This window comes from Danio aesculapii, chromosome 19, assembly GCF_903798145.1.
Source record: "Danio aesculapii chromosome 19, fDanAes4.1, whole genome shotgun sequence".
Classification (NCBI taxonomy): domain Eukaryota; kingdom Metazoa; phylum Chordata; class Actinopteri; order Cypriniformes; family Danionidae; genus Danio; species Danio aesculapii.
The window spans coordinates 12,406,894-12,433,730 of NC_079453.1; the positions used below are offsets into that span (position 1 = coordinate 12,406,894).

Below are 26,837 nucleotides of genomic sequence, written 5' to 3' on the forward strand. Positions count from 1 at the left end.
TTCCAGCCTGGTCTTAACTGGTCAAGCTGGAAAAAGACCAGGTAAAACCAACAAAAACCAGCTTGACCAGCCTGGTTTAAGCAAGACATTTGATTGGGCTCCCAGCCTGGCTAGGCCGGTGAAGCTGGTTTTAGATGGTCATCTCCCAGCCTGACCAGCTAAGACCAGGCTGGAAATGGCTGAAACCAGCCTGGAAATGGCCAAAACCCCTCTAAAACCAGTCTGGTCAAGCTAAAACCAGCTAGGCTGGTTTAAGCAGTTTTTTTTCAGCAGGGTTGCTTTGCTAACAAAGCAAATATAGTCAATATCTCAACTAAAATAATAGCTCTAATATTTTCATGTATATACACACACAACAAAAAATTATTTGTGTTGACAATTGTGGTATTATTTAATAAGGTAGAAATACAAAATTAAACCTTTGTGTTATTAATACAGGCAATACACATGGAATAAATATGAAAAAAAGTTTTATTACAGTCAAGCATTATTTATTATATTTACGCATTGGCTGAAGAATCAAATCACAGCAAAAAGCTGGTTTAGAAATTCTCTAAAATAAGTTTAGAAAGTTTGAAAATAATTTAAATTGCAAGTGATGAACTTTATTTTAAATCAACACCCTTTAGCATGAAGTGTGGTCAGTATACAAAACCGAAGTGTTACCTTACCTGGACAAAAAGTAAATTGTCCAAAGTTTACAACAAGAAACTTAAGCATATACACAAAACAAGAAAAGGTAACCCCTCAAATACAGTGGCTGACAAACTATCTTACATTTCTTTTCCACTTTGGGGAAGAATTAGCATAAATAACTGTAGTTGGGACTTCACTCCTAATGCGTCATTTATAACTGAGGTAGAAAAAAAGGAGCCCATGAAAGTTCAGTGTTTAAACTTCAACACATTTTTTGGAAATTCAGTGCCTGAACCTGTAGGAAATGGGCAGCAAGAGGTTATTCTTCTTCAGGGTCTGCACCTTTGCATGAGCTTCCTCATCAAGAGCTTTATAGCAGCGCCTGGCATAATCCAGAAGTTTCTCCTTGGAGGAATCAAACTCCCCGACCTCAGCCATCTTCTCAGGAGCAACTAAGAGCATTTCAGCAATGGGAGTAGTGGAGGCGACGGTGTTTCTGTCAACCCCGTGGACCTGAAAGGCTCTTGACATGCTCTTCAGCTTCTGATAGGTCACGAGGATCTTATTGTAGCGAAGAAGAACACCTGCAGGGTCTTTTACTGCAAACGAAATGGTAGTAATTATTGCAAACTAAACTTAAGTGTTAAAAGATGCTTTAAAATACACATGAAGAATTCTCACCCCTTTGTCTTTCCATGCTTCGTGCGAAACGGAAGACGCGTCGTCGTTTCACCCTCATTTGGCCACTCAGCCTGCCTGTACAACTTTTACGTGACGTTTTATCCTCTGAAATGTTACCGTCGTCATCTGTAATGAGCTGTTCCTCTTCCACATAGTCTTCCTCCGCTATATACTCTTCCTCCTCAATCACCTCCTCTTCTTCTTCTTCCTGACCTGAGTGAAAAAAAACGTGTTTTAAACCCCATTTAAATTATTAACAATAAAAATAAATAATAATGATATTAATAGGCGACGCAGTGGCACAGTGGGTAGCACGTTCGCCTCACAGCAAGAAGGCCGCTGGTTTGAGCCTCGACTGGGTCAGTTGGCATTTCTGTGTGTAGTTTGCATGTTCTCCCCATGTTCGCGTGGGTTTCCTCTGGGTGCTCCGGTTTCCCCCACAGTCTAAAGACATGTGGTGCAGGTGAATTTGTATGCTAAAATTGTCCGTAGTGTATAAGTGTGTGTGTGTGTGTGTGTGTGTGTGTGTGCGCGTGTGTGCGTGTGTGTGTGTGAGAATGAGAGTGTATGGATGTTTCCCAATGATGGGTTCCAGCTGGATGGGCATCTGCTGCGTAAAAAATTATGCTGGATATTTGATTCATTTTCTTTTTGGCTTAGTCCCTTTATTAATCCGGAGTCGCCACAACGGAATGAACTGGCAACTTATCCAGCACGTTTTTTTATGCAGTAGATGCCCTTCCAGCCGCAACCCATCTCTGGGAAACATCCATACACACTCAAATCACACTCATACACTACGGACAATTTAGCCTTCCAAATTCACTAGTACCGCATGTCTTTGGACTGTGGGGGCAACCGGAGCACCCGGACGAAACCAACGCGAACGCAGGGAGAACATGCAAACTCCATACAGAAATGCCAACTGACCCAGCAGAGGCTCGAACCAGCTACCTTCTTGCTGTGAGGCGAAAGCACGGTCTACTGCGCCACCCCCAATATATATATATATATATTTACACAGTTGAAGTCAGAATTATTAGCCCCCCCTGAATTATTAGCCCCACTGTTTATTTTTTTGCCAATTTCTGTTTAACGGAGAGAAGTTTTTTTTCCCAACACATTTCTGAACATAGTAGTTTTAATAACTCATTTCTAATAACTGATTTATTTTATCTTTGCCATGATGACAGTAAATAATATTTTACTAGATATTTTTCAAGACACTTCTATACAGCTTAAAGTGACATTTAAAAGGCTTAACTAGGTTAATTAGGTTAACTAGACAGGTTAGGGTAATTAGGCAAGTTATTGTATAACGATTGTTTGTTCTGTAGACCAGTGTTTTCCAACCCTGTTCCTGGAGGCACAACAACAGTACATATTTTGGATGTCTCTGTTATCTGACTCATTAACTTCAGGTTTTGGAGTCTCTTCTGATGTTATGATAAGATGATTCAGGTGTGTTTGATTAGGGAGAGGTTGAAAATGTGGACTGTTGGTGTGCCTTCAGGAACAGGGTTGGAAAACACTGCTGTAGACTATCGAAATAAAATATAGCTCAAAGGGGCTAAAAATTTTGACCTTAAAATTGTTTAAAAAAATATATATATTTTTTTTAAAATGTTTTTTTTTTTCTAGTCAAAATAAAACAATTACGACTTTCTCTAGAAGAAAAAATATTATCAGACATATTGTGAAAATTTCCTTGCTCTGTTAAACATCATTTGGGAAAAATTTTAAAAAATAAAAAAAATAAAAATTCAAAAGGGTACTAATAATTCTGATTTCAACTGTAAATATTTTAAAAAACTAAAACAAAAACAGAATCTTTCAATAAATAAAATAATATAATCAATGGGGCGTTGGCCCTCCTCATTTACTTTGAATAGAGTGACGTCAAGAATTGCCGAACTAAATTGTGGATCAGACGAGTCTCGTTAGGGCCGTTGCTCGTGGCAAAAGTTGAAAAGGTTTCAACATTAAACAATTTTAATTGAAAATTAATTGGTTAAATAAATAAATAAATAAAAAGAAACTGGGCTCTCACTGGGTAGTTACAAGAACTCAGTTCAAAGAGCTAGCCACCAAGCCGGTTTCTCAGAGAACTAATCAACAAAAATCAACAACTGGAGTATGGAGGATGCTGCTATTAGAGCTGTGATTTTGTGTGTCATGCATTTCATGACAAATGGAAATTGAATATTCACCCTATCAGCATACATCATTATAGTTCCTACTGTGCAGAATTAAATCCTGCTCTGCAGTAGGAGCTAATTTAATTCCTCTAAATGGCATTTTTAGAATCTAAAGCTTTCCCAGTTCCTGCATACAAATAATAATAAAAAAAACTTCCACCATTCCTTCTAGGAACTGTGAAAAAGCACCTATATGATGCAAAGGCCCCTAAAGTGAACTTTTATCTTAAATTTAAATGAAGCTCATGATATAAAATGCATTAAAAGCTCATGAAAAAAAAATTGTAAACCACACTATAGACCAGGGATGTCAAACTTAATTTCTGGAGGGCCGCAGCCCTTCACAGTTTAGTTCCAACCCTAATTGTAACACAGCTGATCAAACTTATTTAGTCTTTCAGTCTGGTTTGAAACCTATACAGGTAAGCATGTTGAAGCAGGGCTGGAACTAAACTGTGCAGGGCTGCGGCCTTCCAGGAATTGAGTTTGACATCCTTGCTATAGACCATTTCAATCTGGTCATGTCATTGGTCCATGAACATTTCCTGCTTGTTATCAAACTATTTCATAACTGTAACAAGAGGTAATTCAATCATAACTTAACGCTAAAACAGCTCTCATAACATTATCAATTTGTGGCTATTTTTGGATTCTCGAAAGTTAAAGAAATTAAAAATGTAAAACAGGAAATACGTTGGGGCTATTGTTCTTGTTTACATCCCTCCTGGTCTATACTTAGAAAATAAAAAGCTCATTAGCTGTTTTTTCTGCTTCGCTTTTGGCTGCGAACAGGGATTTTTCCAGAGCGTGTCATCATGGGTGATGAAGGAGTGGATGTTTTCCTTCTGGAAAGCTTGATAGGCTGCTTCTGACCCGTGGCTTGCTGCATATGCTCTGCTTCAGTTTCTTTAATGAAAAAAAAAAAAAAACACTTCACTAACCATCACATTACAAGACACAACTCTGCTCTAGAACAATCTAATTCTACCTTTTTCCAAAGTGCCATTGCACTCCCGACTCTTGGTGCTGAAAATAAATCGGTCAAGTTGGCAGCGCAGGAAGTCCCTCTCCTCCTCCAGATCTTCAATGCGTTTCTGGAGCCAGGAGTTCTTCTCCAGTGAAATGTGCAGTTGAGCTCGGAGGCTGGTGATTAGAAGGTATGGACTGCAAGGAGGAATTGAACCCGTTGCAGACTCTGCAGAAGCACAAATTTACGAAACACAGATTGTAGTGCTCATTTGTGATAATTAAAAATCTTATGGATGAGGAAAATACCATCAAACGGGTGGTCATTTGGACTATAGAAACCAGAATCATCCAGGTTGCTGTCCTCAAAGGGGATGGAGATTTCATAGCCATTTTCATTCTTCAAACCTGTATTAAAAAAACAAAAACAAAAATGCAAACGTTTCTTAGTCGGAAAGAAGAAACATTAAAAACTCCACAAGTTGTATTTCCTACTAAGATATTATGATCATTCTGATACAATAGATACTAAAGTGGGCAGAACATAAACTTTAAAGCTGGCTGAGGAAAAACTGTGAGTGGTATTTATAAGCTTTATTAGCCTTTTTCCATAACGGCTACATCACCTTGTCTTTTCATTTAAAGTTGTAACTGTCACCGTCCCACCACCAGGACCGCTTAAGTTTACGTCACCGTATCAATTAAATACTAATCTAATCATGACAAACTATATATCGTTGGATAGGTCTAAGACTTCTGAATAAAAATTTGACCACTTCTTTGTTTTGTTGTTGGTTTACGCAGAAAGAGTAATAGATTAAACATTTACTGTCACCCATAATAATACTGATCACGCCATAATAATTTAGTCTAAACAAAGCAATCATTTTCACAATCACAACTATATATCATATGAAAGCTTACACTTTCTAGATGCTTAGAGTTCTAAAACATTACTTTGCTACAGCAATCCACATTTGCATTTTTAGATGCTTCATAGAGGTTAAATTTGAATTAAACGCCACCAAATTACTTATACTACTATAGAATGTTATGTCAACTTTAAAAATATCCAAAGTAAAAAAAAAAATCGTTCAAAATCCTCAAAACATAGGGGGCGCCCTTGTATGGTCACCAACGGAAGCTGTATGTCATCTGGTGGTCATGTCTGGTACTGCAGCCAAACAAAATCTTACTGAAAGCTTTTATTGATATATCAAATTCAAATATGGAATATAATTTGTTCAGAAGTTTAGCTGGGATTTTGTGTCAAAATTCTGTTTGTAAAATACATATTTAAAATATTATATTAAAATATACTTTTATTTTATTATTTATTTTCATAAACAAAACCGCATAACATTTGTTTTAATAAACTTGTTTACATTTTTTTACACTTCAGCTACAATCTGACATCTGTCTTTTTTAAAATGAGACCAAACTTAAATCTATGCAGTTGAAGAATGGCATTCAAGTTTAATCTAATTTTCATGTCTATGTTCAAAAAGTGGCGGTGACAGTTAATGGTATAATTTATGAACAGTCATTTAAATTTTACATTTAAAGTCTATTTCATAGTGAATTTGATTGTATATGATCTAGATAGTGTGGTGAATGTTAATTGGTTGTCAAAGAATGCTACATTTTATTCCAAATTAAAATATTTTATACTCCATGATTCAGATTATTTTCAAGAGCAAAACTACAAGCTTGTAATCCCAACTTTAAAAGAGGGAACAATATTTAACCTAATATAAAGGCAGCATTATTAAATCAAGCGGCTGGTAGCTTGCTTTTAGCTGGACCAAACTGCAAGACCATCTTTACCCTATAAATTGTACTGTATCATATTTGATACACACATTTGTAAGGCCTCTAAAATATCAATGCTACTAAAATACTGCTGAAAATATGTTGTATACAATATGTCTGCTGTCCCTAATAGTGAATCCATCTTTCGCACATAAACATACAAATTAAATCAAATTTAGCACAAAAAACATTGTAAGGCATAGTTCACCCCAAAATTAAAATTAAGTCATCATTTACTCACTTTTTACTTGTTTCAAATATTTATGGGTATTTGAAGAACATTAAGAGGATATTTGAAGAAAGCTGAAAACCTGTAACCATTGACTTTCATAGTCACAAATACTATGGATGTCAATGGTTACTTGCTGGTTTCCAGCTTTCTTCAAATATCTTCTTTTGTGTTCAACAGAAGAAAAAAAAGAACCTCATAAAGGTGTTAAACCACTTGAATAGTGAGATTTTTCATTTTTGGGTGAACTACCCCTTTAAAGCTTTAATTATTTTAAATAATCATTTATTTTTAATTTGTTAGTAAATTCCAAAAGCAACATTTACTGAACTGAAGCAAGTCCTATTTACTAAAGTATCCAAGCCTATAAATCATTTCCATATTCATTTTATGCAACTTGTCACCTAAACTGTTATAAAAAAACATTACAAGCTGTTATAAATTATTCTTACTACTTAACAACAAAATAACAACAACTTCTGCACATTTTGGCCCAATTTGGGCCTATGTAGGTGATTTGGATATTTAGTTAGTAATTTACAATTTGTAAACGTCCTCTTTGTGTGTGAGCTCTATATTCCCACTATATAATAGTTGAACCTTAATATATTATTAACCATAATGACTTGTATATCAAATATGACAGTGGCAGGTTAACCAGCTAATAACCAGCTAGTTTTATCTTAATAAACTAGCTAGAAACCAGCTTTATTCACCCAAAACATCAGATTAAAAACATTTGAAAGGCTAGTAATATCTGACCTCTGGAGCTCCTTGTGCTTCTCTGTGCATCCGTCATGATGACATCAGTGACACGGACCTGCCTGATATTCACAAACCTGCAACCAAACATGAACTCGCTCAAAAAGGAGGAAAAAACAGCTTCAAACCCAACCAACACCAAACACATAAAACGTGCAAATGCGTGACACGGAGCACGGCGCGTGTAATTAATAACAACCAAGCACAACTAAGTAGTTAATTAGTCATTAACATTAACAGGTAGTTAATTAAACATTAGTTAATTTTCTTGTGTCTCCCTAGCCCCGTCAAACAGGCGACTGTTTCATATGGGGCTTAACTTCTGAAATATATTAAAATACTATTTGGATATAATGCTTGCAAGCATTAATAAGGGTTAATAAACTAACCTATTTACAAATTCAACTTACAAGACCTCGTTTGGTAAGCGTCAAATGGGATTGAAGCGTCCTCTTGTTGATTGGTTGTTGCTTGTTGATGGCTATATAATGAGGATTGGACTGACTGAATGCGGAATACTACGGAGCGAGTTTATCCATTTGCAATTCGTCTGTCATGTACGGCGCGCTCACGCCAAACGTGTTGCCAAATAAATTGATTTTAGGAAAAAAATAATAATAATAATAAATAAATAAATAAATAAATAAATAAATAAATAAAATGATTTTAGGATGTACTCTGACTGACTGGAAATCTTGCTTTATTTATTTATTTATTTATTCAGTTGTCTTTTAATGTAATTATTAAGTCTTTTGAAGTACAAGAGGTAGGCCTAACTTACTTTGTAAACTGAAGTTAAGTTTATTTTTATTTTTTTTAATCAGTCCCAGCAGTTATGTACGGAGAACTGAGAAGTCTTCAAACATGTTCTGTCTCGTAACAAATATATAATATAATACATTCTAGGTAAAGTTGTTGTAATTCACAGAAATATCGAACATGTCAGAGTCTGTTTCTGAATGAAAACGGCACATTCCGGTGGTGTCAAATATCAACATGTCGGTGTAAGTGCGGAAGCAGCTTCAAACAGGTTTAGGCCATACCTGACTCAGCCACACCTGCAATGCGATGATTACTTTGTTTTTGTGAAGGAAAGATTCCGAAAATCGAGGTAAGTTTACTTAAAATGTATTTGAGATTGATAAAACCCTCAAAAGTTGTCTGTGTTCGTGTTATTTCTGTGAGCAGACGATACTGTCTATTGTTTAGTGTTGATGGTCTCTCCTACGCAAATTGACCATGCTTTTACCACGCGAAAGTGTAGTAAACACGATTTTTTTGCAGATTGACTGCTATTTGTATAACAACAGTTTTACTACAAATACTATGGTTAGTGTAACAACGAAGTGAATTTGTGGTTACTATTGCTTATAACAACAAACTATGTGCTTTTTTAAAAAATTGAAGTAAACCATGGTTATTTTCTTGCAAAGGGTGGGCACCTATTGGCATGTTGGCCACTTAAGTTATCTTTATGAATATATTTTATACTGCAAAAGAAGTGGCTTAGCAAAATATCAGCACTGTTTGGAGTATGTGTTGTGGTATTATAGAAAACTGTATTTTTCTCATTTACATTGTGGTATTTTGTCATTTTAATCAGCATTATGCTATGTTCATAAATGATCTAACAAAAACTAAATATTCCTGTGTATTTGTCTTTAACAGCTGCCATGGTGTGCTCCGGTGTCAAACACTGCAAAGTTGCCCTGGGCTTTGCAGTTATTTTTGACATTTTTGGCTTTACTGCCCTGTTTCTGGGGCTCTTTGTGCCATTGGAACTGAAGGGGAGAGATTTCGGGGACCTTCTTGTCTACACTGGGGCTCTGTTAGTTCTGATGTCTCTTGGCGGTTGGGTGATGTGGTACAGTGGTAACATTGAGGGAATGGCAGCACAAAAGGATATGGGAGGAATAGGCAACGCCGTAGACCGTTTGGCCCGCAACCTCAGCAGGAAAATATACACACATCGTGTCAACAAAGGGTGAACAATTTGGGAACAAATTATGGTGCGCATAACTGGACATGTGACTCTTTTTGGCGTACAGATTTGGACATTCAAAGAAAAACAGTATTGTCAAAATGAGATTTGACAGATAAACTATATATATATATATGTGCTTTTTAATCATGTAAACAAATAATATAATTCTACCCTAGCAGTTTGATAAGATACTAAACTAACAAGTGTCATATAACTTTACAATATTAGTTGTTACAAGAAATTCTACAGTACTGTAGTCTTAACATTTCTACATGTTGTGTGTTTATCTTTTTTTTTCCCAACTGACCTCTTTTGGGCAACTTTTTTTCCAAGAACATTGTTTATTTTCTGTTAAGTTAGTTCTCAAACAATTCATTCACAGCACATAAAATGCACCATGTACAATAGTCAGTATTGTTATTTAGGAAACAAATTGGTACTTCATATGATCTCTAGGTGGAGACAAAGATGAACCTTTTATATCATGATAGGAGTTACTAGAGGTCATATGGCCTTAGCATGAGTAAAATGGGGTTTGGCTTGTTAAAATGTAATCAAAAATGTTTTTCTTTTGTCCTGTACTATGATTATACAGTTAAAATGACAATTTATGGAACAAACATTAGCACAACGTAAAGTAAAGAGGACTTTTTTTCTCAATATAAGGCTGCTTTACTGATTTATATATTAATGTATTTCATTATAGCCTAAATCTTGAGTGTTTAAAGTTGTTCAACTTATTTCTGTCTAGTCTAAAAGTGTCTCCAGTAAACAAAAAAAGAAGCTTACGGTTAGTCTGAGACACAAAAACACAGGGCTTTATTTAGCTCCAGGGTCTTTTCCTGTTTTATACTTGATCTCTGAGGGCTTTTCTTGTTTTAAGCCTTCTAATGGGATTGGGACTTATTAGCACATGTGGTCTAAAAGTGGCATATTCTGTGTGGAGCAGACTTGAGTGCGTCAGGAAGATTTACACTTGATGCGAGAAAAGTAGGCTTGAAACTGAGCTATGCTGCTTTCAAATACAATAAATCAATAATCAATAAATAGTTATGAAGATATCATAGAAGGTTGTTTAGGAGCAAACAAACTAAAATAATAATAATAAAAAATAAAACTTGTTTCTTGCTGGAACTGTGGCTATTAGGCATGGGCTGGTTTAAGATTATGATTACTTTGGATAAAATATTTGTGATTTATTGTGATTAGTGCTTTAAAATATGTTAATTGAATCATCTTGGTTAAAACCAACAACTGTTGTCCCTATTGAACACAATATATTTTGGAACCGTAAACATGTCAGGCTAAATAATTGAACTTAATCATTGGCTTCTGTAGTCATCATTATTTTCAAAAACACTAATTTCTTAAAACCTGAAAAGGAATCTTTGGATATCTTTCTTTTTTGGATATACGGTAAGCCACTGCACTGTTCAGGTCTATAGCATGGTTGTTGGTGTATAAGCGATTTGTTTCACAAATGTTTTCTGAATTGTGTGCTGAGCAGTAGCTTTTAATGTGGAGGGTCCTTTTGTGCTAGACATAAATAAAAGTCGTTAAAACACATAAAAAATTACATATACCATAGGAATGGTATAACAGAAAATGTTAGCGGTTTTAAAACTGACTTTTTTCAAACAGCAGTAAACCTTGAAACTGGTTATCGTCCCACGTCTCTAAGATCATATAACTACCTTCTTCCAAAAACTGCAAGACTGAACATGTTTAAAATCATTTGAACATGTTATAAGGCATTTTACACTGTAGCACTTTAGTCTAGACTCTGCTTTGGAAACTTTAATAGAGTGAAGTCTATAGCTCATAAAAATGGTGTGCATAGTACTTACGACAGAAGTTTTAGAAAATATATATATATATTTTAAACCACAGGTCATTTAATAGAGATTTTGACACAATTTCCTCCTGCACACAATGAAAAAAAAAGAAAATTCTAAACAATAGAACAAAAATACAATTGAAAGCAACATTTTAGCTTTTAGAAAAATAATTTAGTGATTGAATAATATAGTTAAAATAAAAAGCTGTAAATTCATTACTGCATCAATTAAATACACATTGAGTCTTATTAGAAGTTTGTACTGTTATTCAGAAAAGAGCAGCAAAGGATTTTCCCATTTTTTGGTTATCCAAGACATGTTTTGCAAACACAAATATGTACTTTTTAAACATTTTTAATAGTGCACCCAAAAGTTAGTTTGCTAGAAGTAAAGTAAATGTTTTAATACTAAAATACTAACATTTGTGTCAGTACTGGTAATTAAACTTCCCATAAATGAAAGAAAAACATTTACATGATCTTTTTTTCATTCTTTTTTTAAAATAGGTAAAGGTGTTAAACTGATAAATACGATACTGGTCCTTAAGGAAAACACCAGTTATTGTTTTATATTAAGCAGATACACTCACCGGCCACTTTTTTAGGTACACATGTCCATCTGCTCGTTAACGCAAATTTCTAATCAGTCAATCACATGGCAGCAACTCAATGCATTTAGGCATTTAGACATGGTCAAGATGATCTGCTGCAGTTTAAACTGAGCATCAGGATGGGGAAGAAAGGTGATTTAAGTGACTTTAAACGTGGCATGGTTGTTGGTGCCAGACAGGCTGGTCTGAGTATTTCAGAAACGGCTGATCTACTGGGATTTTCATGCACAACCATCTCTAGGGTTTACAGAGAATGGTCAGAAAAAGAGAAAATATCCAGTGAGCAGCAGTCCTGTGGGCGCAAATGCTCACAAGGAGAATGGCCAGACTGGTTCAAGCTGATAGAAAGGCAACTCATGTCAATGCCACAGCCTTGTTGCTGACCATGTCCATCCCTTTATGACCACAATGTAGCCATCTTTTGGGAGGGGGAGGAGGAACAAAAGTGTTTTATGTTCAATCCACTTAAATTTATATAAACTAATAAGTAACTTCATTTCTTCATGTTGTCCCAACACAAAAAGGATTGTATAACCAGCATTTTTACAGTATATTTATTTAGGTAATTTTTCAGTTAAGATTTGGTATAGGATTAAAAGATTTAGAATTAGATTTAGAATTCAGAGTAAAAAGCATTCAGGTGATAGCTCATCTGAAAATCTAAATTTACACTCCCTCAAGTGGTTCCAAACGTTTATGAGTTAAATTCTGTTAAACACAAAAGAAGATATTTTGACAAACGCTGAAAAACTGTAAGCATTGACTTTCATTGCATAAGAAATACTATGAAAGTCAATGGCTACCGGGTTCTGACATTCTTCAAAATATCTTCTTTCATGTTCGACAGAAGAAAGAAAGTCAAACATGTTTGGAACATGTAAACATTGACAGAATTTTCAGTTTTGGGTGAACTATCCCTTTAATGTGTGTGTATTATGCAAACACGTAAGCAATTAGTTAAAAGTGAGAACGAGTCTCCATACTGAAGTGTAACAGATTAGGCTTTAGTCACTATAGATTAGTCACGGTAGATAAGATCTTGGGACATCCCCACTGGGGGAGCACTTAGAGTAAACTGATGTCTTGTTTGGGTTTGCACTTAATTAATTATAGGAGGACATAATTAATTGGATGCCAGTCATTAAAGAAACAGCTCGCAGAGTCTCGGCTTTACTCCTTTCCCTTCTGCTGTGCTCTTATTGTTTTCCTCCTTATAAAACGTTCCTTACAGTCGTGTTTATTTCTGTTTTTTCTCAATATAGAGTAAAAGTTGAGGGATTGTGTGAGGCCAGGTATGCAGGTCGAGGCAGACTAGGTAGCCTATAAGCTGATCAGAAAAAGGCAGCCAGGATGTATTTATGACCCAGAGAAACTCCAGTGCTTTAAAAGGTATAATGCAGATTAAAAACAAGCAAATCTGTACCAGAACAGCTCTTGTTTTGTTGTAAAATGGCTTTCAAACATCCATGTGCATTATAAGAAGGCTTTAAAAATATCTGTAAATTAGCAGATTTGTGCTTTCCCTGTTTATTTATGCTTTTGAATTGCATTATGAGATCTTGTTCTGTTTTCCAACAACCTTTAAGTTTTAAAAATTGGAAAATGTGACTTTTATTAACATTTTTAATAGTTTAAAGAGATAAATTGTCTGGGATGATGTTGTATATTACGGTACAAAAACCTTGTAATAAACTGCCAGTACATTTTCTGTTATTTTACAGATTTATTTCTCTTTCTATATATTATTTCTTATACATTATATTATTTCAAAGTACTAAAATGTTAATAAAAGTCACTTTGTTAAACCGTAGAGATGAATTTCAACATCAAAAGTGGTCAGAGCTGAGATAAAGTCCCATAATGCAATTCACAGCTGTAGATAAACAGAAAGCAACAGGTTTTTTTTTACAGTGTAGTCATTTGGACCAAAAAAAGAAAGAAAATTCAAAGCAACAATACAAATTGCACCCAGAAATTGTAAATCTTGTAGTTCAACACAAAGAAATGGCAGGTAATGCATCGAATCAAACATGACATTTTGAAGCAGACTGAAATTGTATTTAAAAATATATACTCCAGTAATTTTTTTTTACAATGTAAATAGCCCTAAATATGCCTGCTATCAAACTGCAAACAATATCAACAATAAAACTATCCAATCAATCAATCAATCAATCAATTAATCAATCAATTGAAAATTCTCAGATCAAATATTCAATAATCTAGCTGGATATGTAATTTTATATTTAAATTTTATACTTATTTACATTTTCTTAAGTAGTAATCCAATGATTTTACCCAAATATTTTCAAGTAACAGGCCAGTAGCCATCCTATTCAAAGGGGTGGTTCTTTTTTTCTGAAAAGTTAACCTTTTTTGCAGTTATTCACCAAATTTTCTATTCAATTATGCATTTTAGTGACATTTTAATTTTTTTACTTTATTTATTTTATACTTATTTTCATTTTCTTTAGTATTAATCCAGTAATTTTACCCAAATTTTTTCAAGTAACAGGCCAGCCAGCCTATTGAAAGGGGTGGTTCTTTTTTTCTAAAAAAAAAGTTAACCTTTTTTTGCAGTTATTCACCTAATTTGCCATTCAATTATGCATTTTAGTGACATTTTAAGAGCTAATCTTTGTTGGATGAGCTTGTTGGATGGTGATCATATCCACTTTTTTGATGTACCAAAAATAATTCCTACAATTTTGTCGAAGTGCTCACCATATTATTTTACCACAAAGTGTTTAATTACAAAAGTGCATTTAAACTGTAAATTAATCCAGTTTCATAAATCTTGTTATAAGATTAGCATCTAAAAAATGAATTAAGAAACGTGAAAAATATACTTATTTTTACATATAAATATCATCCATCATAAAAAAAGGATTCTGAGATGATAAACTTGTTTTAAAATGAAAACCGTTGCCTATGGGCAATTAAAAACCTGGCCAACTCATTCAACGTTCCTTAGTCAGAATTTGGCCACTTGAATAATTAAAAATTTAATTAGTCTTAAAGCCTTCACATATCTATAATTTTCAAAATTGATAATGGCAGTCAAAAATGGGATAAATAAGCTCAAATAGGGGTCAAATTCTGGACTTTGTCAGTGGGGGGCTGGGTCTTTCGAACCACCAGAACCCACCTGGCTACAGGTCGTAATTTCTAGTTAGTCGATTAACCACAGTAAAAATAGAAGCTAGCGGTTACGTTTTACTTTCAAGGGTCAGTAAATTACCCTAAGATGCTGTAAATCTGGACAGCATGAGGAGGAGAAGACCATCGCCGCTTAACTAAAGGAGATTTACGGAAATCCCTCTCTTTTAGACACTAATAGTTGACATCAATACACCCGTTGTATTTTTCAGTGTATTTTTGCTGTTTCGGTGTACTCGATGAAAATAGTTGCTTAAGTATTGTTAAGATAAAATAAGCTCAAATAGGAGGCGAAAAATTTTTAATAATTTAAATAATTTTAAAGTCAAAGCATACAAGTTTTAATATTACACATGAGTGTGTCATTATTCCATGTCACTATTTATTTAGCTGAAACAGAGAACGTGTAAAAAAAAAACAATGAACATGCTATTATAAATAGGAGAACAGAAACAGGGCAGATCATTATGAAATGTAAATCTGTTTCTGGCTGAGCCCTGTGCAATCTTGCATAATTGACTTATCCTAATATGGAGAGGCAGCACCTCCTTCAACACTGGATCATTACTCAGACACACTCTTCCTTCATTACTTGCTCCTTCATTCTTCATCCTTAGATCACCAGCACAGGTAAGCATGCTGTTATATATCTCTTTATAGTGTACTTCTGCTAATTGGCATAGTGATTTTAACCAGATATGTGTTAATGTGTGTTAATCATTAAGTCATTACGTTAAAAATATTTAATTAGGGGCTTATATACCTTATACAAAATCTTATTTTCTTCTGAGGTTATTTTCATTTATTTTTTATCATGTCTTACTTTAATTTCTACATGTTGTTCTAGCTACATTAAATGAATCATTGGAATCAACTTATTGTAGACTAAATTTACACTTACATTTAATCATTTGGCACTCTTTTATCCAAAGTAACTTACAGTAGAAGTAATCCAAACAACATGTATTTAATATGACAAATTCCCTGTTAGTCAAATGAACTGTAAAAGTTATAAATACTTATAAAACTTTTTGTCATGGAAGAAAAATAGAAACTAGAAAGGGGATAAAATGTTGGCATTAGAAAGTCTGAGCAAGTTTTATTAAAATAAAGAATGGAAAGTGCAAAAACGTGTGAGCATTAGAGAGAAAATAAGAGTGTGTTAGTGACAGAAGAGTTTATAAAACCTATAAATATATGATTAATTTTGGCTATTTAATTTTTTAGAGGTATTTTTACTGGGAAATCCTGAGAATAGTTTGCATAATGTTAAGCTAAAAACTGAAGACAATTTTGTATTACGTTTTTTCAAATCTCTACAAACCAACCTGATGAACATACTTCAGAAGTGAAGTCTTTTATTGTTCGTATCAGCAACGTTGGCTCTAATTTAACAGCAGATGTGTGTGAGAGATTGCCTTAAAATAATATTTAAAGGGTTAGTTCACTTCCCAAAATTATTTTGTTACTATTTACTCACCATAAAGTTTTTCCAAATCTTTTTACATTTATTTCAAGTAAAAAAGGGGAAAAGAATATATATATATATATATATATATATATATATATATATATATATATATATATATATATATATATATATATATATATATATATAATTACATATAAATATATATATTATTATATTATATATTATATATATATAAAACCCTTTTGGAACCATCACATGTCAATTCATGTTTTGTTTTTTTTTGGTTCTGGGGCAATTCAACAATTTGTAAAGCCAGATGTCATCCAAACAAATGACTGTAATCCAAACAAATGACTGTAATGTCCACTATGCTGAAGAGAAGCATTGCCGCACTTGCAGCACAGATACTACATTTTTAATGGTTTTATTCCCATATATTATATGTTGCCAATATTTAATATTGTATAGAAAATTGGATTACTTTTGATACTTGAAGTTAATAATTGATTGTAGAACTGCAAGCTTGCAATGACAATGGGTTTCGACGTTAAAAATGTCTGTTTATTGTAATCGACAGTGGTTTAAAGAATAGTTCACCAAAAGTGAAAATATACTTACTATTTATTCAACCTTAAGTGGTTCCAAACATTTATGAGTTTCTTTCTTCTGTTAATATTTTGAAAAAAGCTGAAACCTACTAGTAGGAAAAATAATATAGAATGGTCAGTGGTCACATGTTTTTAGCTTTCTTCAACGTATCATCTTTTGTGTTCAACAGAAGAAAGAAACTCAAAGGTTTGAAACTATAGTAAAGGGTGAATAAATTGTGACATTTTTGGGTGAATTTCTTTGAATGTCTCTTCATTATAGGGAACAGATGGCTCTAATAATGTACAGTCTATAAAACCAAAACCTGAAAATTTAACTCTGAAAATGTTACATTGTTCAAGTTTGTAACCTTCAGAAGAAACTTCAAGATCAACAAATTGTATAATTTTATTCATATTTTCATGTTGGTAATTTTTTTTAAGTACAACTGTATTATCTTGATGTCCACTGAAATTAACCAAAAAAGAAATCAATTAAAGATTGTTGACATTTTTATTATTAATCATATTTCAATTTGGTCTCTTCTACGAAAGCCTTAAGAACAAGGAAAATGTAATTCTACATTTATCTAAAACTTGGGACACAATTCCTGTCTGAATAAGTTAACAGAAGAAAGGAAGCCATACAGGTTTGGGACAACTTATAAATGATGAGATAAGTACATGAGCCTGGATGGGTGACCACATGGGAAAACTAGGTTGCTGTTGGAAATGGGTTAGTGAGGCCAGCAGGAGGCACTCAACCTGCGGTCTGTGTGAGTCCTAATGCCCCAGTATAGTGAAGGGGACACTATACTCTCAGTGAGGTCTGTTTTTTTGGGTGGTTCCATCAGCCATGACTCATCATGGCCTCCCAGTCATCGCCATCCACAGAATTGGCTGTATCACTGTCTCACCGCTGCACCTATAGCTGGTGTGTGGTGGGCACACTGGTACACTGGTGCCATTGTCCTGTGGCTGCCATTGCATCAACCCCCCCCCCCCCCCCCCTTATGATTGTGAAGCAATTAGGATGTATAGCAATACACGATAAATGTGCTATATAAATACACATTACATTACATGGGTCGTCTTAATTTATTCCTTTAAGTGCAACAAACCATCAATGGTTCAGTCTTCACCACCTCAGGACTCAATTGTCAATCTCTTCCCTCTCACCTCTCACTCAGAGACTGAAGTCATGGGAAACGCACAGAGCGGAGGGATTCCCAGAGAGATCCTGGATGACCTGAAGCTCACCACCAGGTTCTCCGAATCTGAAATCACCCAGTGGTACGAGAACTTCCAGAAGCAGTGTCCTACAGGTCGCATCACGCTGCAGCAGTTCGAGGAGATCTACGGTAAATTCTTCCCCGACAGCGATGCCACCACTTACGCCCAACACGTTTTCCGCTCCTTTGACGCCAATGACGATGGAACGTTAGACTTTAAGGAGTACGTTGTGGCTCTTCACATGACCTCCTCGGGCAAGTCCACCTTGAAGCTGGAGTGGGCCTTCTCACTGTTTGATGTGGACAAGAACGGTTACGTCACAAAACCTGAAGTGATTGAACTCAGCCAGGTAATAAAATTATTAGTTTATCCTACATAACGTATACAAGAATGGGATATGGCCAAACCACTATTCTACAGATACACTCTGTTTCTAATATATCTGTCATACATTCGACAAATGTTTAAACTACTTACTTAAAATGAGTTGGACAACACAATTCTTACGTTTTTTTGGGACAACTTAATTGTTTTATTTTCAATCCACTTAAATTTGTAAAAACGATTAAGATAACTTAAACGATTTGTGTTCGGACAACATGAAGGAATTGTGTGGAACATTTTTTATGATATTGTGATATCAAGCAGATACTGTACCTCAAACCTCATTGGTTAAACAGTAGTCCAGCCCCCACACTCTTTCACACATGTTTGATTGATGTAGTGGGCTGGGTCTGGCAGTATTATTCACATTAAATGTAATATTTTAGTTTGATCATTTATTATTTAACTCAGTTTATTTATTATTAGGATTCATGTGATCGATGGATAAAGTCATGAAGTTTTGGAACAAATGCAATTTTACGATTAAAATGAGTTTAAAGGTTGGCGCCAGTGGTGTAGTGGTTAATGCGTCGACACATGCTAACGGTGACCCAAGTTCGATTCCTGCCTCACGGTCCTATGCCGTTCCTACCCCTCTCTCTGCTCCCCATGCTTTCCTGTCAATACTCTCTACTTTACTATCCAATAAATGTGAAAAATTTATTTGAATGTCCCGTGAAGTGCTTTGGAATGTAATTTTTTTTTATTTGATGTTTGACGTAATCTCAACTGAAACATGAAGAGGGGTGAGACATATAGTAGCTCCTCCCCTTTAATATAACAGGCAATAGTATTTCGTTTTTCTCACAGCTCTGCCAGTGAGAGTGCTTGTGCTCAAGTGCATCAAATGAAGAGCGTCTTAAAGGGAATGGTGCATGTCAGATATAACAGAGCATTTGATTGATTTGATGAGGTGACGTAAGAAAAATCTTCGAAACACTTTTTTTTTTGGAAATTTAAAGAGCACTATCTTACATACTGGTACCTATCTAAAAAACTTTAACTTCACAGGACCTTTAATGCCAGAGTATTAATGAAGTGAAGAGTAACACCATTTTAGTTAGATATTTAAAAAGCTATTTAAAATGCTGATAAAATATTATTAGCTGAAACCTTTTCCAACAGTAATTGTACAGTCACAATTAACATTGCAAAATCAATTGTCAGTTTTTCTCTAATGTAGTAATTATTAAATAAGTCTTTTATACTTAATGTCTGGAAAAAAAAATCAAGGTTATGGTTCTGATTTGTTGTTATCGGCACAGTTTAGTGCTGTGGACTTGCCTAATCTTATAGAATTTAAACAACTTAATAGTTTAAGTTGAATAAGTTAAAGCACACAAAAAACACCATTTGTGAATACGTATAGACTGAAAATTTTCATTAACGCTTGTCAGAGAAAAAGTTGTGATCATAATGATAAATGCATTTGTGATTACATTAAGACAAAACAATACTAACACAAACTCTGTATATGGTACAAATTGAGGTCAAAATACCATTGTACAAATACCATTTTCCGAATCCAAGAGATTTAAAGCTGAAATTTGGGGGCCGGCCAGCATGTATAGTGAGGGCGGCATCCGGAACACCCCTACCCTTACTTTTGTCCGCGACCACCCAGAACCATACTCGACAGCAAACCCCTCACCAAAATCCCCCTCCTCTACCCTCTGTCGACAGCAACCCCCCCACCAAAATCCCCCTCCTCTACCCTCTGTCGCTTCACTGTGTGATTCGGTCTCTTTCGTTTTCACATTCAGTTTGAGGGCGGCATGATCGTCATTTGCCTAAAGTGCCAGTTCAGCTTGCTCCGGTCCTGTCTGGAACAAATCCCATTGGAATACTGAAATTCGGTACCAATCGATACTGAAATGTCCCGCTAACATTTGAGTGCTGTTGAGCACGTTCTTAAACACCACAGTTCCCTGAACTCACAACTGCTTACTAAGTGTAATCACAGATACAGAGATGCTGGAGCATTTTAAAGCTGCGAAGATCAGCTGATTTGTCTATTAGCTGACATGAACGATGAATCGCGACTTTATGGACGTTTTAAAATTTTCAGTATCGATTGGTACCGAATTCCAGTATCGTAACAACCCTAGTTGTTTGTATGTTTGTTATATGTTGTTATCATTGTTGTGGACTTAGCAATTCTCATAGAATTAATTACAACTAGTTTTAAAACTTTTATTATTATTGTTAAATAACACTGACACCCTTTGCAAATGCCATTAGATAAGAAACACTAACGTAAACTCTATGTAAAATTGTTGTAACATTTATTTTGCCGACAAAAGCCAGCCATTTATTATTGGTAGATTCGAGCATGAACTCTTTAAAGTCAGGTAGATTCTGATGCACGATTTAAGCGTTCACCATCTGGGAAAAGTGTTCCTCTGTGTCATTGTTGAAATAGTTATGTTTTTGACTTTTCTCATTTACATCATCGTGAGCAAGGGTGAATAAGTTCTCTATCCAAAATTTCCTAGTCATCTCTAATCTTCTAGATTTTATTTAAAATGGAGCTGTCTGAAAAATGTCATCTAAAAGTTTGTCTGATTATTTGAATGTGTCTCAGATTCCGAGTCAGGTCATTTTGACAGAGACGATTACAACACAAAGAGCATCAAACTGACCTAAGATCAGCGATTAGAGTGACATCACCCTTAAGCTGAAGCTCTATAAGAACTGATTGCGGCGAGAAGCTGAAGGATTCATTGGTGGGCACGGCGAGAGAGATAAGCCTCAATATGCAATCAGGATTTAAGACCACGGGCACGGGGGGATTCAATGACAAGTCAACTTATAAGCCTCCTTCTCAGAAACGGCTGATCAATGTACTAGGGAATACAGTAGGCTGTTGGGCAGAGACGTTGGGCAGATATAAAACAAATGATATCCTATGATCCTGAGGCAGTTAACTTCCATTCAAAAATAAACTACTGTACAGTGTAATATATCACAGCAGGCTTTCTTTTGGATTATGGCATAGGGGAATGATTTGCAAATACTTGAGTCTAAAATACACACATGCACTCAGGATGTGTGCACTATACCAAGATTCTGCCTTATCTAGTGTCTGTGCATTTTCTCTTGTGAAGTTATGAGCAACAAAAATGCTTTTATATGTGCACAGACTTAATTTTTAGACAGCAAGCCCAAGCGCTTCTGGTGAACTGTCTTTCCATTACAAAATCTCCATGTTTAAGATCTGATTTCTTTAAAAATCTGTGATCTTCACTGCCTGATAGATATTCAATATAAAGTGGGTCTCAGACCAGACAAGAAGCGCTGCATCAAATTAAATTTTTCTGTGCCATGTCTTTAAAATATGAAGAGTTATTTTACCCCTTTCTGTGCTAGCCTGCTGCTACTGATGGCGCTTGTGTTTATATGGTCTTTCATCTCGTTTTAGGTCTATTTAACTATGTGTATTTTAGTTACATTACAACATCTATGCTGTAAAAGGAACATTATAAAATAGAAAATAGTCACAATAACCTTTTACCTGAAGTTTATTGTTGGCTAAAAAACATTAGCTGTGCATAGAGCTTGAGTTGAGGTACGCATCAAAGAGTGGGTCTGTTTTTCCAATCTACAGTGATGTTGTACTTGTTTTATCTCCGTGTTATCCCTGACTGTGAAATGAATGAGTGGACAAACTAAGTCACACACACACAAAAAAAAAAAACAATTCAAAGAGACAATGCAATTAAAAGTGCAGTAGGTGATTGTATTCAGAAACATTTTGTGTTGTGCTGGTTGAAAATCTCTTCACATTCCAATAGTAATGATTAAAGTAAATGATCTGAATGTATTTGAAAAAGTTTCACGTCTACATGACAAAGTTTCAAAATAATCTGCAGGTACACATATTCATGAAAATTAGCCAAAAATGCTATATGCCAGGAGATTATTTGTTGCTGTCACCCAGTTGGTAAACCTTGCTGCTTGTGTCTATGAATGATTAACCTTGTGTGTAGGTGCTTTTCCGCTTTTGATTGTAATGTGAAGTAATCTAGACTTTGCTGATTAACCGTTAGGAAACACTTAAACAACAACAAAACAACATCATTGTTTTCAAAGTCGGAAATATAATTTTAGGTGCTTACATGGACACAAAAATGGTGTTTTTTTGTAACCTGTTTTCAAAAGTGTGCATTTTCAGTCCCCAATTTGTTGAACATTCATGACCTCATTCTTATATTTTAGTACGATATGCTCACCCCTCCTACCTCCATTTAAATACGTGAAATAGAAAAGTTTACTCGTAAGATTAGGCTGGTAAGCACACACTTAAATTTTGCCATCATCTGCTGATTGGCTGTCATTGTTTTTAGTGTTTGTCAGCTAGTTTGAGGTATTACAATGAAGTAGTAGTATAATAAAAGTAAAATGATTATTACATTTTTTAACTATAGTACATTTTTGTGGTGTAAAAATGACTTGCGCACAGTACTGCAAACCTTCTGAAGTCAAAAAAGCAGACCACAATTAAAATATAGCTTTTAAAATATATTTAATAATAGATTTTCTCTTATATTGAATTTTTTTACCATTCAAAATATAAATATGGACAGAATCGTTTAATCAAACTTTAATTTGCTTATTTATTTATTTACTATTTCACACCGGTTCATTGAAAGTTCATGCAGATTTATCTTTTGGGTTACAAGACTGCTCCAGGTATCCCTTTACTCTTTATCTTGCCAAAGCCCTTAAGCAAGATTGACACAGCTGGCACTATTTCATCCATTTGTTTTGACTTATTGTTAGGTAACTTAAGCTATTTCAGGGTGAGCTGAATCAGCAATGCAAACAAATTAACGAACAAGCTAAGCTTAAAGAAAAGAGTAAGATTGAAACATACAGGGATCTGAGGGAACGCAAGGAGAGACACGTTACAACTAAGCTAAGCGTGGATTAGAGAACAAAATAACAGATTTGGAAATACGTCACTTGTGTAATAAGATGTTATCCAAAGAATAGGTTCATGTAGTGTCCAACTATAATATCACCTAAAAAGTGCATCTACAACAATATAGCAATCGTGACCCAAGCTGAAATAATAATAATGATACTGTTTTATTAAAGGAGTTATACATCCTAACATGCAAAATGTTGAGACTTTAAAAAAAACTTGACAAAGTCTTTGTGGCACAGCCATATGCGTGAATCTATAATTGGAGATAGATTTGGCATTTCAAAATGTAAAAAACTGTTTGCTTAAAGAATTTTTTTCTAATTTGAATTTGAACTTTTAGTTTTAGTAATTAAGTAAATTTCAAACACGTCACTTCCTTTTTTTACTTTTAATGAACAAAATATAAAGTAATCTTTCAACTGTGTTACATTCAATTATTCATTTTCCTACGGCTTAGTCCCTTTATTTGTCAGTGGTCGCCATGCACAGCAGAATTAACCTCCAGCTTATGCAGCATATGTTTTACACAGCAAACGCCCTTTCAGTTGCAACCCAGCACTGAGAAACACCCGTACACTCTTACAATCACAGACATACACTATGGCCAATTTAGCTTATTCAATTTACCTATAGACTGTGTGGGAAACCGGAGTACCTGGAAGAAACCTACGCGAATACGGGGAGAACATGCAAACTCCAAACAGAAATGCCAACAGACCCAGCCAGGGCTCGAACCAGTAACCTTCTTGCTGTAAGGTGACATTGCTAACCACTGAGCCACCGCGCCGCCCAACAGTGTTACATCAGTTTTATATTTTAAAGGCAACCGTATTGACAAGTTTAAACTTTTTTAAAACTATTTTAGCTCACTTGCTAGCTTAAATCCTACTACTTAGAGCACATGGCACTAATTCAATCATGAGTAAACGACTATTAAACAACCCACAGAGTGATCAGTGATGAATTCTGTGTCATTTTTATACAGTGTATCAATAGTTTGTTTTGGTTCAATTAGGAATTTCCACAACCATTGTAAAGCTCCAGCTTGGCCCCACCCTGATCCCTTACCTTTCAGTGCTTCAGATCTTAAAAGTGAGGGCCAGTGCCATAATTTCCTGTACCTTACATAGTTGTGGGAGATCATTACATAAACTTAAAGGGAAAGTACAGTACAGTAAAATAATTGACACAAGATTTGTTCTCATTAAAGTTATTTTTAAACCATAAAATTTTGTCTAATTAGAAAAGTTACTCTGTTAATAAATAAATTAATGAAATATATGTGACCCTGGACCAAAATGTCTTTGTTATAGGATAATATTTGGCAGCCATATTTGTCGGAAGTAGAATTGCATTTTCACCATTACACTGTGGGAAAATTCTATGTGTTTAAAAAAAAGCAAGTCAAATGTATAGCAACAAATGTTAAATGTATTTGTATTGTACTGATACTTAAGTTACACACATAATTGTATGTGGATAAAACATTTAATTTGGCTCCTTTTAAAGCATTAAAATTAATATGTAATTTGTATGTTAAAGGTGTAATTGAAATGGCAAATGTAAGTTATTTAATTGAAGTTTTCTTTTTGAGCAAAACATTGCACATAAATCTTTTGGAAAATGCTAATATAAATAAAGAATACATTGCCATTATACATATTGCATTCCCAATTCGCTTATTAGATTTCAAAATTACCTTTGCTACTTACATGCTACCATACATTTAAGCTTTTCAAATAAATTTTACAATAGTAGAAAAAAATACACTGACTAGTTCACACACAAAAAAAGTGGACTTTGGACACCGTTGGAGCCAAAATGTATGCAAATGTTTTGGCCCCAACGGCCTTCCATACAAACCTACGATCAATCACATGTAATGATGATTTTGCTTCAGAATGATAACACTCTGATTGATTCATTCAGTTCATTTAAGCCAGATACATTGTAATTTCTCTCTGATTTCTCTGATTAGGCCATTTTCAAACTCATCCCGAAAGAGAAGCAGACGAATCTTCCCAACGATGAGAGCACGCCAGAGAAGAGAGCAGAGAAACTCTGGGCCATCTTTGACAAAAAGGACAACGGTATTAATACTAAAGCACTGTTTTAATCAATATTAGCACATTAACAACGTTAATAGACCCAATTATCTTTCTCTCCTGCAGAACGAGTCGCAGAGGGAGAGTTCATTGAAGCCATCCAGTCAAGCGATGATGGTCTACGCCTCATTCAATATGATCATAAATGAGCCTACATAAACATGATCATGCAAACGGCAGTTTTTTTCATGCTTGAATGTATGTGTATTTGTTGCTTATTAAATGTGTTTGTTAAAGGTTCACCATCTTAAAGGTGCTGTATGTACGTTTTTGACTCTTCTAATTCATAAAAATACCATAATATGTTTGCAGATATGATAACCACGTGAACATACTACTTCATCTGAAAAACAATGCTATAGTCAGTTATTGTCCTTTGACAATGTGCGTTCTGTGTCTTAATATCTGTCTTTGTTTTGGTTTCTGTGTGTAACTCCGCCCACTGTCAGTTTACCCAATTTTATTTTGGCACCTCGGGTTGCCAGGTAGGGAAAAATATTCTCCAATAATTAGAATTTGAACCACAATACCTAGTTTAACCACTTGATGTCAATACTACATACTGCACCTTTAAATTCGAGTGCCGCAATTTTATAAGCAATAAGTTCATTTCTCTGTTTCTGTGACATGAATATATGTGTTGATTTAGAATTTGTATACATTTTACCTTGTTTAAACTCCACATAAAATCAAAATTTACATTCTTTATTTTGACAACGCACATTGATTGTCTTAAAGGGAACAATGTATCCATCCAAGTTAAATCACAAAAAGAAACTATTTGTTTTGGTAATCTTACTCCAATTACAATTTTTTTTTTGATGCTCTAGAATGGCAGTCCGGTGTGGTGAAAAATCGAGTCCCTGCTGGAATCGAATCTGCTTAGGACCCCAAGTGGTCATCTGAGGGGATCAAAATTAGCTTCTTGTATCTAGAAGGCGAATGTTAGAATGCTAGCACATAGGCTAACTGGGCTAACTAAACTGTATGAAATATATAAGATGGGTCCAATTTCTCATGACACCGACAGCTCAGTCTGGTCAAAATTATAAGCCACACCTCTCTCTGTTCATTTGTTGTAACTGAAAGATAAGAGGAGGAGCTAAAAATAAAAACCCACCCCTACTGAATATTCCATTTCAGTTAATGAGGAAAAATATCATACTGTCATAAAAGTCAAAATTCGTTTTCACGCAGATTTTAATCACATACCTTGTATAATCCTTTGTAATTAGTTTTGGATATAGCTTGTAGGTTCATGCTCAGTTGATATGCTGTTGCTTAGTCTCAC

General features: G+C 34.7%; 2 protein-coding genes across 3 annotated transcripts; one reads left to right on the forward strand and one right to left on the reverse strand.

Annotated features, from left to right (window-relative positions):
* Positions 1-633: 633 nt before the first annotated feature.
* On the reverse strand, positions 634-7,406 carry ccdc106b (coiled-coil domain containing 106b). Its single transcript, XM_056480324.1, has 6 exons — positions 7,285-7,406; positions 4,791-4,889; positions 4,504-4,710; positions 4,275-4,421; positions 1,318-1,530; positions 634-1,235 (listed from the first exon to the last, which is right to left on the reverse strand). The coding sequence occupies exons 1-6, from the start codon at positions 7,373-7,375 to the stop codon at positions 919-921; spliced, it is 1,074 nt and encodes a 357-aa protein (XP_056336299.1). The 5' UTR covers positions 7,376-7,406; the 3' UTR covers positions 634-918.
* An 8,004-nt stretch (positions 7,407-15,410) lies between these two features.
* On the forward strand, positions 15,411-26,125 carry rcvrn3 (recoverin 3). Of its 2 annotated transcripts, XM_056480013.1 has the most exons (4): positions 15,411-15,505; positions 18,085-18,476; positions 25,420-25,531; positions 25,613-26,125. In XM_056480013.1, the coding sequence occupies exons 2-4, from the start codon at positions 18,096-18,098 to the stop codon at positions 25,693-25,695; spliced, it is 576 nt and encodes a 191-aa protein (XP_056335988.1). In that variant the 5' UTR covers positions 15,411-15,505; positions 18,085-18,095; the 3' UTR covers positions 25,696-26,125. The 2 variants fall into 2 exon arrangements, with proteins under 2 accessions (XP_056335988.1, XP_056335987.1); XM_056480012.1 differs by lacking the exon at positions 15,411-15,505 and having other exon boundaries at positions 17,993-18,476.
* The last annotated feature ends 712 nt before the right edge of the window (positions 26,126-26,837 follow it).